The sequence below is a fragment of the Danio rerio genome, chromosome 13 (assembly GCF_049306965.1).
Source record: "Danio rerio strain Tuebingen ecotype United States chromosome 13, GRCz12tu, whole genome shotgun sequence".
Taxonomy (NCBI): domain Eukaryota; kingdom Metazoa; phylum Chordata; class Actinopteri; order Cypriniformes; family Danionidae; genus Danio; species Danio rerio.
In genome coordinates this window covers 14517215-14530205 of record NC_133188.1, presented here as the reverse complement: position 1 = coordinate 14530205, position 12991 = coordinate 14517215, and the positions used below count along the sequence as shown (strand labels likewise).

General features: G+C 34.2%; 1 protein-coding gene across 2 annotated transcripts in view; it reads right to left on the bottom strand.

Moving 5' to 3' along the window:
* atrn (attractin) overlaps positions 1 to 12991 on the bottom strand; it is a 176170-nt gene that overhangs the window by 55616 nt on the left and 107563 nt on the right. The window contains exons 21-24 of one of the 2 annotated variants that reach the window (XR_012388707.1): positions 12202 to 12254; positions 11897 to 11991; positions 9698 to 9776; positions 8990 to 9586 (exon numbers count right to left, since the gene is read on the bottom strand). Coding sequence is in view for 1 of the 2 variants with exons in the window: in NM_001353962.1 (NP_001340891.1) it covers positions 9429 to 9586; positions 9698 to 9776; positions 11897 to 11991; positions 12202 to 12254 (385 nt within the window). In the remaining variant the exon portion in view is untranslated. The remainder of the gene's footprint in view (positions 1 to 8989; positions 9587 to 9697; positions 9777 to 11896; positions 11992 to 12201; positions 12255 to 12991) is intronic. The other variant, NM_001353962.1, reaches the window with a different exon arrangement.

The window sequence follows — 12991 nt, the reverse complement described above, 5'->3', positions numbered from 1 at the left end:
GAGAAAATGATGACACTTATCCAATCAAATCATTCCTCTAGCTCAAATCTAGTTGAGTATGGTGCTAGAGCTGTTATGAAAAATCATAAAAAATATATAAGCAATTCCATGCAAATGTCAACCTTGCCATGAAAAATATTAAGTTTTCACCAAAATAGCAAAACCATTTCTGCGTTTTTTTGTGTAGGCTTGTATTTTACAGTACTTAAAAAATAAATAAATAAATAAATAAATAATAAATAAATAAAAATAAAAAATTTCTCTGTCTGTGTTTCAAAACATTTTATTTAATTTACCAAAAACACACAAGTGGCAATTTCACATTAGTAACATCTATAACGGAAAAGTGTTGCATCCATAACAACACTTTTTCCTCATAAATGCAAAAATGTAAATTCAAATAAAATCAATCATGTTTGTTCTACAGTGAGCTGACTCTTATCTTTTTGATTAACATTATATCTTTAGGGTTGTGCAGTTAAATTCACAGAATTTCTACAAAGTATGTTGTATACTGTAAACTCACTTTTTTGTCACATCTATTACACGTTTATTTTCCTCATTTAAAATATAATTTTTTTTTTTAAATCAATATTTTTCTGCTCCCACAACTCTGTGGCTAGTTGTTTTGAAAAATATAAAAGAGATGTTTCAATATAATGTCACCATATACTTTCTCTGTCAATTTATGTTTTGAGATTTCACTGCAAATGTCACATCCATAACGCTGGAGTTGCTCATATACATTTCTGAGATTTTCAAAAGGCATCCCTATTCTCTCTTGAAAAGATTCTGAACTTTGTATTTAACTGCAGATGGTGCTCTAAGCTAGTTATGCAATTTGGCTTTTGTGTCTCAAGATTAATGTAAACATAGCTCATTATCAACACTCTTGTTCACTTAAATGTGCTGTATACAAATTTTCGAAAAATGTATATAACTCTGAAGTATAAAATCAAAGCCATATGTTTTGCATAATTATGTTTTTTTTTTTTTTTGTTTTTTTAAGCGAGCATATTGTTTATCTGAAAAACAATGTTAAAGTCAGATTTCCTCCTAAATGTGTGTTTTGTGTTGGAATGGCTGTCTTTGTTTTGGTCTGTGTATCTCTGCCCACTGCCAACCTACCTAATTATATTTCAGAATCCAGGGTTGCCTTGATTTAAAACCGTGCATTTCATTTTAGTAATGAAGACTGCTTCAATACATGTGGCTGCAGCTGAAAAAGCGACCTCCAAAGAACAGTAGCGGCCTCCCAAAAGAGACGAAGATGACAATTCTAAAAATAGAGTTTTTTTTTAATTATTATTATTATTAGCAAATCATATGGATATTAGTATTGTAAGCATTAGCTCAGAATCTCAAACAGGTGTTGCCAGTCTGGCAAAATTGCCATTGAGTTATTTTGAATTTGGTGGCAATACCTAGATCAACCACTAGATAGGTCAATCCTACATACTTTACCTTTAAACCTCACCCAACTTTGTTAATGGTTACTCTAGGTTTAGGTTGGACTTGTAAGGAATTGAATGCGTATGAGTATGACTGTTCAGGGTTTCTGCAGGTTTCACAAAGTTAAATTTAAGACTTTTTAAGACCATTTTAAGACCAGTATGAATTCAATTTCAGACTTGCTGAGGTTTTTTTTTTTTTTCTAATGGCCTATGGAAAAGATTTTTACTTGCTCCGTAAAAAAAAAGATGGAATTATTTTATAGGCACATACTTTAAAGGTGTAAAATCAAGCAAACTCTAGTTTTGTACACATACTTTTATTCAGTAAAATTTTCTTTAAAAAATGAAAGAGAGAGAGACTATTTTAAAACTAAATTTATGCACAACAGTCTGTCCAGGTCAGTGTCCTCACCAGGTAGTTACAAATACTTGCACTTTTAAATAAATGTTATTGTAAGATAGATAATTAAACCATATTAGTAAATAGAGTTCATAATTTTTTACTTCTGTTCAATGTTTTAGTGAGATGGATTGTTGGGCCACAGAAAAAGAAAAACCCATTTAAAATTATTTAAGACTTACAAAACTATATTTTGGTGAATAGAAGACTTTAAGGCATAACATTTTGTTTTGAAATTTAAGACATTTTAAAACCCAGCAAACACCCTGCTGTTTATAAAGCATATAATGTCACATGCTGTTAAAAACTAAGCTCAGAATCCATTCAAGAGAAAATAGCAATGCATTTAAAAAAAAAATTTGAATCAATGCAGAATCAGGATTTCTCAAACAATTTTTCACCACAACACTAGATGATGCCATCAAATGACAAAGACGCGTTATTAAATCTCAGCTTTGGATAAAGCCTCTGCCAAATGCATACATTAGGGGTGTGTAAAAAATAATACAGCATAGTTTTGTACACCAATACTATATTGATGGACAGATGCTAATAATCGATATATCGCCAATGTCAAATTGATTTCTAATATCACATTGTGGGGATTCTCACCCCTAGCATACATAACAACGTAAGCAAGAGAGAACCAACTAGTACACCTGGCAGGGTAAGGTAAACAAATTGAAATTAGTTGCTTTTTTATGTTCTGTGGAAAAGGATTTTAACTGAAACCTAATAAGCAAAGACCGCAATCAAGCTTATTACAAATGGCAGTCATCACTGAAAGAATGTAAGCCAGAAGAATCAAGCATTTGTAACTAACTAGTAATGAGAAAAAGGAAAAGTGCACCAACACTGAATCATCACAAATGCATAAATCCAAAGTGAAAATCCATATATTCTGTGTCAACCTGCCGACGTTTGCACAAACAGTCAGTTTCACCCCAATTGTAAGCCACTGGATGAGGTGGAAGTTGACATGCTGGAGTGCTCAAACAGAGAGATGATTCGAAAGCGTGTCATAACTCCGTATTGAGGTTTTCATAGGGAAGCCATAGAAGAATCATGTTAGGTTCCATAAAGAACATTTCTTTATTTTTAATTAGTGAAATGCACATTTTAACGGTCTAAAGAAAATCTTTACACTCTAAATAAACTTTTGTTGAATGGAAACTGTTCTCTGAATGTAAAGCTTCTTAAAGTGATAGTTCACCCAAAAAATGATGTTGAAGAATACTGGTTGCTGACTTCCATGATCGACTTCAGTAATAGGAAAAATACTATTGCTATGGAAGTCAAAGGGTGTTAGCAAACAGAATTTTTCCAAATATCTTCAACAGAAGAAGGTCAAATAGGTTTTGAACAAGTGATATGTGAGTAAACGATGACAATTTTCATATTTGGCTGAACTATGCTTTTAATGCAGCAAGTGATGCATATAAAAAAGCTTTGTTCTTTAAGAGTGCAGTGTTTACACCCCCCAAAGTCAGCCTACACATAGCTGAAGTGTCTCTGAACATCAATCTAAGCTAAAAAGAATATAAAGTTGAGTCCACTGAATCTTCAAGTGTCATTTTTTTAAAGTGGGTGAATCCCACGAAACCTGTCAAGAATGCGTCTAAAGCCAGCTTTCGACTGCCTCTCACAAACATCAGACTGCAAGTCATTCAGTTTAAAAAGAAGAGCAGTATGGGAACTGTGTGGAAACTTAAAAGCAACAGTTCACCCCAAAAATGTTTCTTTTTCAGTTAGAATTTTAAAAAGTATAGATATTTTTAGCTAAAGATAATATCAATCTGTACAAGAAACAGAACATTATTTACAACATTTACTACAAAACAAGCAACTGGTCACTCAGTTTTTTTAATTCACCTGTGTTAAAAGAATTGGACTTCCCAGTTTGTCCACTATAGATTGCATTTAATGAGGTTTTAAATAATGTTCAGTTTCTTGCATTGACTTCCTATTTAGCTTCATAAGAACCCAATGTATCGTCAGGGTGCCACAGGCATTAGTTTTATTTTGTCTGAATATGTTTCTTTTTTACTTTCAAGGAAACATTGGATGATTTTTTCTTTGAGTAGACTGACACTTTAAGTGTCGAGAGAATAACACTTTATTGCATTAAAATATTAAAAACTGTAGCAACTAAACTGCACGACCGAATAATCGACTGATGTATTTTAATTAAAACTACGAGCTTGAGTAATCACAGTACAACATGAGCACAACAAAGCTAAATGAGTATTTCTTTTCGGCTTAGTCCCTTTATTAATCTAGAGTTGCCACAGCAGAATGAACCGCCAACTTATCCAGCACGTTTTTACTCAGCGGATGCCTTTCCAGCCTTAACCCATCTCTGGCAAACATCTATTCATTTCACACTCATTCACATTCATACACCATGGACAATTTAGCTTACCCAATTCACCTGCACCACATCTTTGGACTTGTGGGTGAAACCAGAGCACCCGGAGGAAACCCACCCGAATGCAGGGAAGACATGCAAACTCCACACAGAAATGCCAACTGACCCAGCCGAGGCTCGAAACAGCGACCTAGTCGCCATACTGTAGTACTGCTTCTTCTTTTTGTATCACACAAGGATTAGCTAATTATTTTTGTTCAGTAAATTAGTTCATTCAATTAACAGTTTTTAATAATGAAGAATCTGTAATATTTTGGATAAAAGACTCCAATTTTTTTTTTTTTGGAGGGGGGGGGGGGTAAAATAACAGACATTATAATAAAAAGCTGTGATGATATAGTTACTGTACATTCAAATGGCTGATATTTTTTAATAAGTTGGATGTCCACATTACAAATAATTACCATATAAAGAGTCAATATATTTAAAAAAAAATGTGACAATCATCTCATATGATGAAATAATTTACTGTAGATACTTTTAAGCCACAATAAATTACGATGAAATGTATTTATCACATCAAGTACATATTTAAAGATTTTAATAGCTGTTTATAAATCAAAATAAAACGTAAATACTATTTTTTTTTTTTTACAAAACCTGTAATTTTAGCAACTGTATTTTTATAAATATATTACTTTTGCACTTATGCAAACATCACTTTAAAAAGGGGTGGTTAAAAATAGTTAAAAAAAAATATTATTATTTACCTTTATTAGCAGTAGTAACCCTACCTATTTATGAAATGGTTTTTTTGGATGTGTTATTATTTTTACCACGTTGAATAATGTGAATAAAAATTACTTCTAGGAAATGAAATGTGACACTTTTGTAAATGCCAACGAGGCACATTACAGCCCAAAATTTTGTAAAATGACATTATTTACAACAATTAAAATAATAATAATAATATTAATAGCAGTAATAATAATAATAATAATAATAATAACAACAACAACAACAACAAGATTGTATTATATATTTAAAAAGAAAGGCACCATTAGTGATAATGTACATAATTAAAACAGAAATATTATATTTTTCTTAAATAAAAAACACACAACTACTGTATCCAAGTAATGATGAACTAATAAGAATCACCAAAGTGTATCAAGAAAATGCACCTCTTCTAAACAAAATAATATTAGGGTGAAATGCAACCAGCTATTCAACCAAATTCTGTTTTCATCACATAATGTTCGCACCTAGGAAACCCTGACAAGTGAAGGCTCCTACTATACTCCTCTTTAGATTTACAAGCATACACACTTCCAGCATTGCACCGGCCAAAAGCTACACAGGCCGCACACAGACTCTCCAACCACAGGGCGAAATGAAAACAAGAGGCAGAAACAGAAGGCTGCTTCTGAACTTTCTGATCTCTCTTATTTCTCTCAGGCTCTTCCCTCAGTCTCTCTTTCAAAAAAGAGCCATGTGTTTCAACTTAACATTCCTTCTGACGCTCTCAGTCTCAGCCTGCCATGTTTACAGAGCAGGTTTTTCGCCTCTCGTCGTTCTCCTCTAAACTCCTGACAAGAGCCCCTCTGTCCTGCACGCCAAGACCCCTTTTTGCCCACATTCACTCTTGAAATCGCCACAAGCATTCTCCGTTTGATGAAACGTGGAACCCAAAGGTTGGTCAGAAAGTGAAAGGTGAACAAGAGAGACGGTAAGTGTTACCTGTGTGACATTCAGCCTTTCTCCATGAGCTGAGGTGGCAACGTGCTCTAGATCAGCTAGCGGACAATCTAAAACAAACTCTGGGTTAGCGTCCTAGCAAAGTTAGATCGCTTTCCAACGCAAAGGAAGAGAGGAGGGAGAAAACGAAAAGAGGAGGAGAGGAGAGAAAAAGAGGGAGGGAAGGGAAAACTCTGCCAAATCATTTCCAGACCAGACAGAAAAGGCCAAAGATATATGAGAAAGAATAAAAGGACATGGCCTTCGTGAATTTACAGACGGAAGGAGGGGATAATATAGCAAAACAAAACAACTGACGCTCACACTCTCACACAGCGGCGTGATATTTTCTCTGTATATGTCAGCAGAGCCAATAATGTGCGCTCACCTGGATTTTGCAATTCAACTTATTACACCGTGTCCTAACTGCGAATGACCCGGCAATGCGACGTGCTAACTTTTCAAATGAGTTTTTATGCCCTTCATCCACAATGGCATCTCTCAAGGTTGCTATTTTGCAAACAGTTTCTATTTCTGTGATGACATGGCTGAACAACATCGAAAATTACCATAATTGCCTCAGGTGCTGATCATGTGCTTTATTCAGTGTTAAGTTACCAGTTTGAGTTTGAATATCATTTAATGCAAGATTTATAGCTATACTGAAAGCGGCAGCAGATAGTTTACCTTAGATCTTCAAAATAAAACAAGCAAACATAGAACATAAACATGAACATTACAACTGTGACTTAACAAGTACTTTTAATAAGGTTAATTAGGTTTAATATTTACTTGCCATTGGAAGTAAAGTGCACCCTTCTGCACTTCTGTGGAATTCTAATGTTTCTGTTGTGTCGCGTTTGATGTGGACAGCCAAATTGCGTGTTGCTGGAATCTTGTTTATTATTCACCTCTCCAATCAGTTATTTATTTTCCTTTGGCTCAGTCCCTTATTCATCAGGGGTCGCCAAAGCAGAATGAACTATTCCAGCATACGTTTTAAGCAGCAGATGCCCTTTTAGCTGTAACCCAGTACTGGGAAACACCCATACACACTCTCATTCACACACAACCATGCACTACGGCCAATTGAGTTTATTAGTCAACATCAATAAAACAAAAAACTAAAACCAGCCAGAAACCCATAGAACTTAAACAGTAGTCTGGCTATTCCATATTATCATACATTTCACATTTCCCCCCTTATTCTGCAGCCTAGTGCTGTCGAAAGTAACAACCACAATGCCATTCTCTAATGTAATTTAAAGAAAAAAACAAACAATCAAAAGACCCATCCATTTCCCACTAACATCTGAGCACTCTTGAGCAGGTTCTTTAACACATATGATTGTCCACTGCGTTCACACACTCAACAGATAGGACAGTGATTGGCTACAATGATTGTCATTTCATGCTTTTTACAGAGCACTCAGAGAATCATCCACTGAACAGTGCTCAAAAGGCAAGCAGGAAATGTTAATCTTTACCATTTTTTTCCCCAGAACCGATTGGTATTGAATTCTGTAAGTTTGACAGCAACAATGCAGTCTCCATGGTTTCATATGATGGAAGTTCAATCATTCACTCAAACCAAATATTTTTTTAGAGTGATTACACTTGCATAATATAATCCTGGCAGCTTTATAAGAATCTTAACCCTGTAGAACCATAAAATAATAATAATGTTAAAGTTGATTACCAGGGCTTGACGTTAATACCTGCCAACCCACCAAATGCTGGTAAATGTAAGCTGTGGTGGGTTAGACACTCCTACTAACCACTTTGGCTGGTTGAAAATAATATTTAAATTGTGGTTTTATTAAAAGCAGGGTTCGACAATAAGCATGGCCCAATATTTGTGCAAATGTGATCTTAGAATCGAGAAGCAGCACAACTGACAAAAAACTTTGTTCGCGCAAGCAAAAGAAAGTAGGTGAAAACCGAATGAGAAGATGATCACTCATGCTGAATTCAAAAGTAAACGGGAGCACGAGTGTATATATATATATATATATATATATATATATATATATATATATATATATATATATATATATATATATATATATATATATATATATTTTTTTTTTTTTTTATACAACAGTTATGTCTGGTTCTACAATCTGATTGACTGACAGCCATGCGATATTCTGCAATAACAGCACTCGTGCAGCCTCTTCAATCTTGTGTATTACTCCACCCACATAGTGACAGCAGATCAATAAACTCACTTGTTTGACAAATATAACGACTGTTTGACATAATGTACTTTCAGGCTTAATGAGGCTTTTTAGGCAAGAATGTAGACGTTTAGATTGCAACCTTGCAGTTATTTATAAGGATAGTGCCTATTTTAGATATTTATAATTGAGACTTAGCACATCAGCTGCCATTAGCCGTTCATCGAGTAGAGCAAAGAATGTTGATATTCTGCCACAAGATGGCTACAGAAACCGCATAATCCCATAGTGGAGAAAAACCCAGCGTAATTTCAAACTACAACGGATCAAATTATTGTAAAATTGGTTAGTGACACTATTATGTATCTCTTTTGTATGTTGTAGTGCTTTATTTATATCATAGTATCTGTGTTGGCAGTGTTAGCTTTGCTTTGGTTTTCCGGGGTTAATTATTGTAATATCCCAATTGCATATCCCCAAGAAATACTAGAACATGTCTCTATACTGACGGCATTTTATGTCGTTCAGCCTAATAATATCAAAATGTGAGCAAAATCACGTGTTTTGTCATTACTTTGGATTTTACGCTACAGAATCAATCGAATACTAGCTCTAAAGTCAAAACAGCAGATGTGAATGGAGGGAGAAAGCAGTTTCTCTTACAAAAGGGTTGTCCAGACTCTGGACACTGGGTGTTTGATTTTTTTTTTTTTTTCTATATACACCATTATCCTGTCGAACTGTTGTATAAACACAATATCACACTCGTAGCAGTGAAATATTTCTGTATATCGGGACACAGCCAATACATTCAACCCTGAGTAACACACAGCAAGGATTTTTTGGTCACACTTTAATTAAAGGTACAATTCTTGCTATTAAAAATCCATTTATAATGACGTTTCCTTTATTATACTATTAATTAGCTGCTTATTCATAGTAAAAGGATAGTAGTGGAGATAGTAGGATAGTAGGAATTAAGAATGTAGATCAAGATAATCCAGAATATGTACTTTATAAGTATTAATAAATAGCCAATATCTTAATAACATTCTAATAATCAAGTAAGTCTAATGTTCTATAAACTAGTTAACAGTGATAACTAGTCCCTATACTGGGTCACTATAAGTGTTAGCAGATATTCCCATAAGTGTCAAAGTTAGCAAGTATTTTTTTTTCCTTTTGATTCAGTATGTTGAGTACCACTGATCTCCAATTAGACATAACTGCGGTCCAACATGCAAATTAACTTCAACTCAAACATTTAATTTAACTTCAATTAAACTCACCTGGATTTTAATTGGCCAGGTGAAGTTGCTGACATAAACGTAGAAGGTGATGTTGGTGTTGCTCCTGAAGTCGAATTTCTCGTTGGAAAAACTGTCTTTGAATTCCTTGATGTTGCTGCGTGAGACTATAGGGATTTCCTCACCAGCTTGAGTTCCAGCTGCTCAGGCAAGAAAGAAAAAGAGACTTATTGAATGTGCTGCTCATTTGCAACATGCTCAGTTTATGTATGCGTTTGTGTTTAGTACATATCTGTGTCTGGGTTTCATACCTGCAAAGCTGGTTGCCCATGTGATGTTGAGGTTGAAGTTTTTCGAGGCATTAATGAACATGTCCAGATCGCGATTTTGCTGCAAGACAAATTCAAAAGACTTTCAGACTGAATAATTCACTGAATTTAAATATGTACCCTATAAAATGTATAGTAAGGTTAAAAAAAGGTTTAGTATTCCAGGGAGATGTCGAGCATGTCACTTGCTCTCGATGCAGATGTCACATAATATGTAGTTCATAAATAGTCTGTTTTAAAGTAAAAAAAAAAAAAAAAACACTAAAGGAAAATAAATGAACAAATTTTTTCATTCTTTAGTCATTTTTCATTAAATTTGTCACTACACTATCACTAGCCAGTAGGTCAAGGACCAACAACCCTGTTCCAGGAGATCTACCTTCCTGCAGATTTCAGTTGCAACCCTGGCGAAACACACCTGCTTCAGGTTTTAATTAATTGGTTCAGGTGTGTTTGATTAGGATTGAAGCTGAATTCTGCTGGAAGGCATCTCTTCAGTAACAGAGATGCTGACTCCTGCATTAGATGATCAAAATAGGCATTAATACATACTTAATCTAAGATATTTTAAAAGTGAATTCTCAACACAAATTGTATTTTATTAATAAATACACCAAGTTTATATGCATAAGGTTGAATTTTTTGTTTAAAAATATAGTGAAAAAAGTAATAGTCTGGAATTTAATTCCAAAAAATAAAATAAAATAAAATAAAATAAAATAAATTTAATAATAATAATAATAATAATAATAATAATATATATATATAGATTGATAGATTGATAGATTGATAGATTGATAGATAGATAGATAGATAGATAGATAGATAGATAGATAGATAGATAGATAGATAGATAGATAGATAGATAGATAGATAGATAGATAGATAGATAGATAGATTTTTTTTTTCTGTTTCAGGGGTATTCTACCAGAAACTTCAATTTTCAACTATAGAAAATGTGACAACCTGACCTTAAGTTTTTCCTCATCAAAAAAAAAAAAAAAAAAAAATCAAACAATTTTATGATAGAAAGCATCCTTGATCTTCTCCTCTGACAAATTATGTCACTACCTCTAGTCATAGCCTTAAAAAAATGTATGCAAATTTGACAGGACTGACAGAAATATGGGACGATTGTAAAACAGTATTTATTCGTAGAATTTGTTAATAATGTCATGCTTTTAATCAATTGATGTGAATGATAACAACTTAAGGGGGTCGCACACCAGATGTGTTGCTTGGTGCGGCACCACGGCAGGCAGCGACATGCATTTTAGAATTCTAAACATAGATTTTATCAGGATTCGCAGACCGGTGCCGCAAGTCAGTGGCTGTTTGCAGTGCCTAGCTACAACTCAAGACACTGTTTATATTTCTGCCGCACCACAGAGCACTATCTGAGTAGTTTCATATTAAATAACATGCAAATGTGTGGGTCTGCTGTGCGTTAAGTCCAACTGTCATGTGTGCGCCGTGTCGTGGCACTGAGTAGCTCGTCTGGTGTGCGACCCCCTATAAACTAGCTGTGTTTCTGAAGTATTTTTTTCTAAATAACAGTTTTTAGCATAACAAAACTATTTAAGCTGTAGGTTTAATGAGGAGGACAGTGACAGGGTTCGTAAATTTGTAAAGTGTTTAAACAATCTGAGAATCAAATGAATGACATATTAATTTTCGGACAACACACAGTAATCACCTATCGGTCTATTTTAGACATTTTGGGGGATAAAATACTTTTTGTACATTTCTGGTAGAATGTCCCTTCAATTACTTAAATAATTATTCCTTTGATGGCAAAGCTGAATTTACAAATGGTAAATTTTGGAAACAATTTGTTTTTAAGTAAATGTATTTTTTAAAGATAAGTTGATGAACGAGCTGATAAAAAATATTTATTTTAAATCATTTCCCACAAATCAAATCAAATTATTTTAAATCAAAACACACACAAACATTAGGAGAACATGCACACACAACTCCTCACAGAAATGTCATCTGACCCAGCCGGGACTCAAACCAGCGACCATCTTGCTGTGAGGTGACAGTGCTAACCACTGAGCCAGCGTGTCGCCCCAAATTTGTTTTAACTTTATTTATTTATTTTTTATAATTTAACGCTTGATTTATATCCATCGAGTACATGCACTTCTTCAACAGTGAAGGTTTTCCAGCACAACAAACCTCATCTGGAGTTGCCACAAAGTTAATAGCAGTGTAGTAGCGGTCGTCCTCCTGAGACAAACTGAAGGTAAACTGGTAATCTATCAGCAGAGTGTCTGTGTGTCAGAGATAGAGATATAGTTACGGCTGTGAAAGAGAATACATGTCAAAATCCTGCTATTTTCACACAGACTGAAACGCATGCAGCTTCATGCTTTCTCCCTGAATCCGTCAGCAAAGGAGGAAATGAAAGGTTCAGAAAATGACTGAATGACTCAAATAGCCACAACATGAGCTGCCCTGATCGTCAGCACAAACATACTCACAATAACAGGTTCCCTTCAGAGGATTGCCTTGATAGCGGTTCTCCACCTCACACCTGACAGACACAAAACAAAACAAAAGAGCTGGATGAAAATCAGAGTCGATGAGTGGGAATACTGTAGAGTCTAGGCTTCCCAATCCAGACCAAATGTCAAATTCACCAATTTTTACTGACTAAAAATTTCCATGATCTATAATGAATTTAAATTTGACGAATTTTCTGGTTCTGTGGATGCAAAAATTGGCAAATAATTTAGAGGAGCTTGGATTTTTATTTACTTTTTTTTCTGATTTCCTGCAAACTTTCTGCACAGGTTTCCAATCTTTTTGTTTTTTCATTGATGTATGCTTTTGAATAGTATTACATGATCTTTTTCTTTTCTCCAACAAGTTTTGATGCTGAAAAGTTTGAAAAAGTGATTTTCATTGACATTTTTAATAGTTTTAATTGGTATATTGTCAGGGTTGCGTTGTAAAATTACTTTATAAAAAGTCACTGCAAAATCAGTTATTTTAGGCTGTGGAAATCATGAATTTTTAACAAGAACATCCTAGTGACTGAATTTAATTGCCAACATTTGAAAGGACCTTTTAAAATTTCATGACTATGGGAACCCTGAGTGTCTGGTATACATTAGCTAACGCGAAGCTGAAAGTCTTTAAAACGTCGTATAATCTTAGAGAAAAGAAAAGCTCCTAATGGCCTGTTAGCCCATACTCTGCAGTGTGTTTGTTTTTCTTTATCCATGTTATCCATGTTGTAAATGTGCATACGCAGTAAAAAATTCAGAT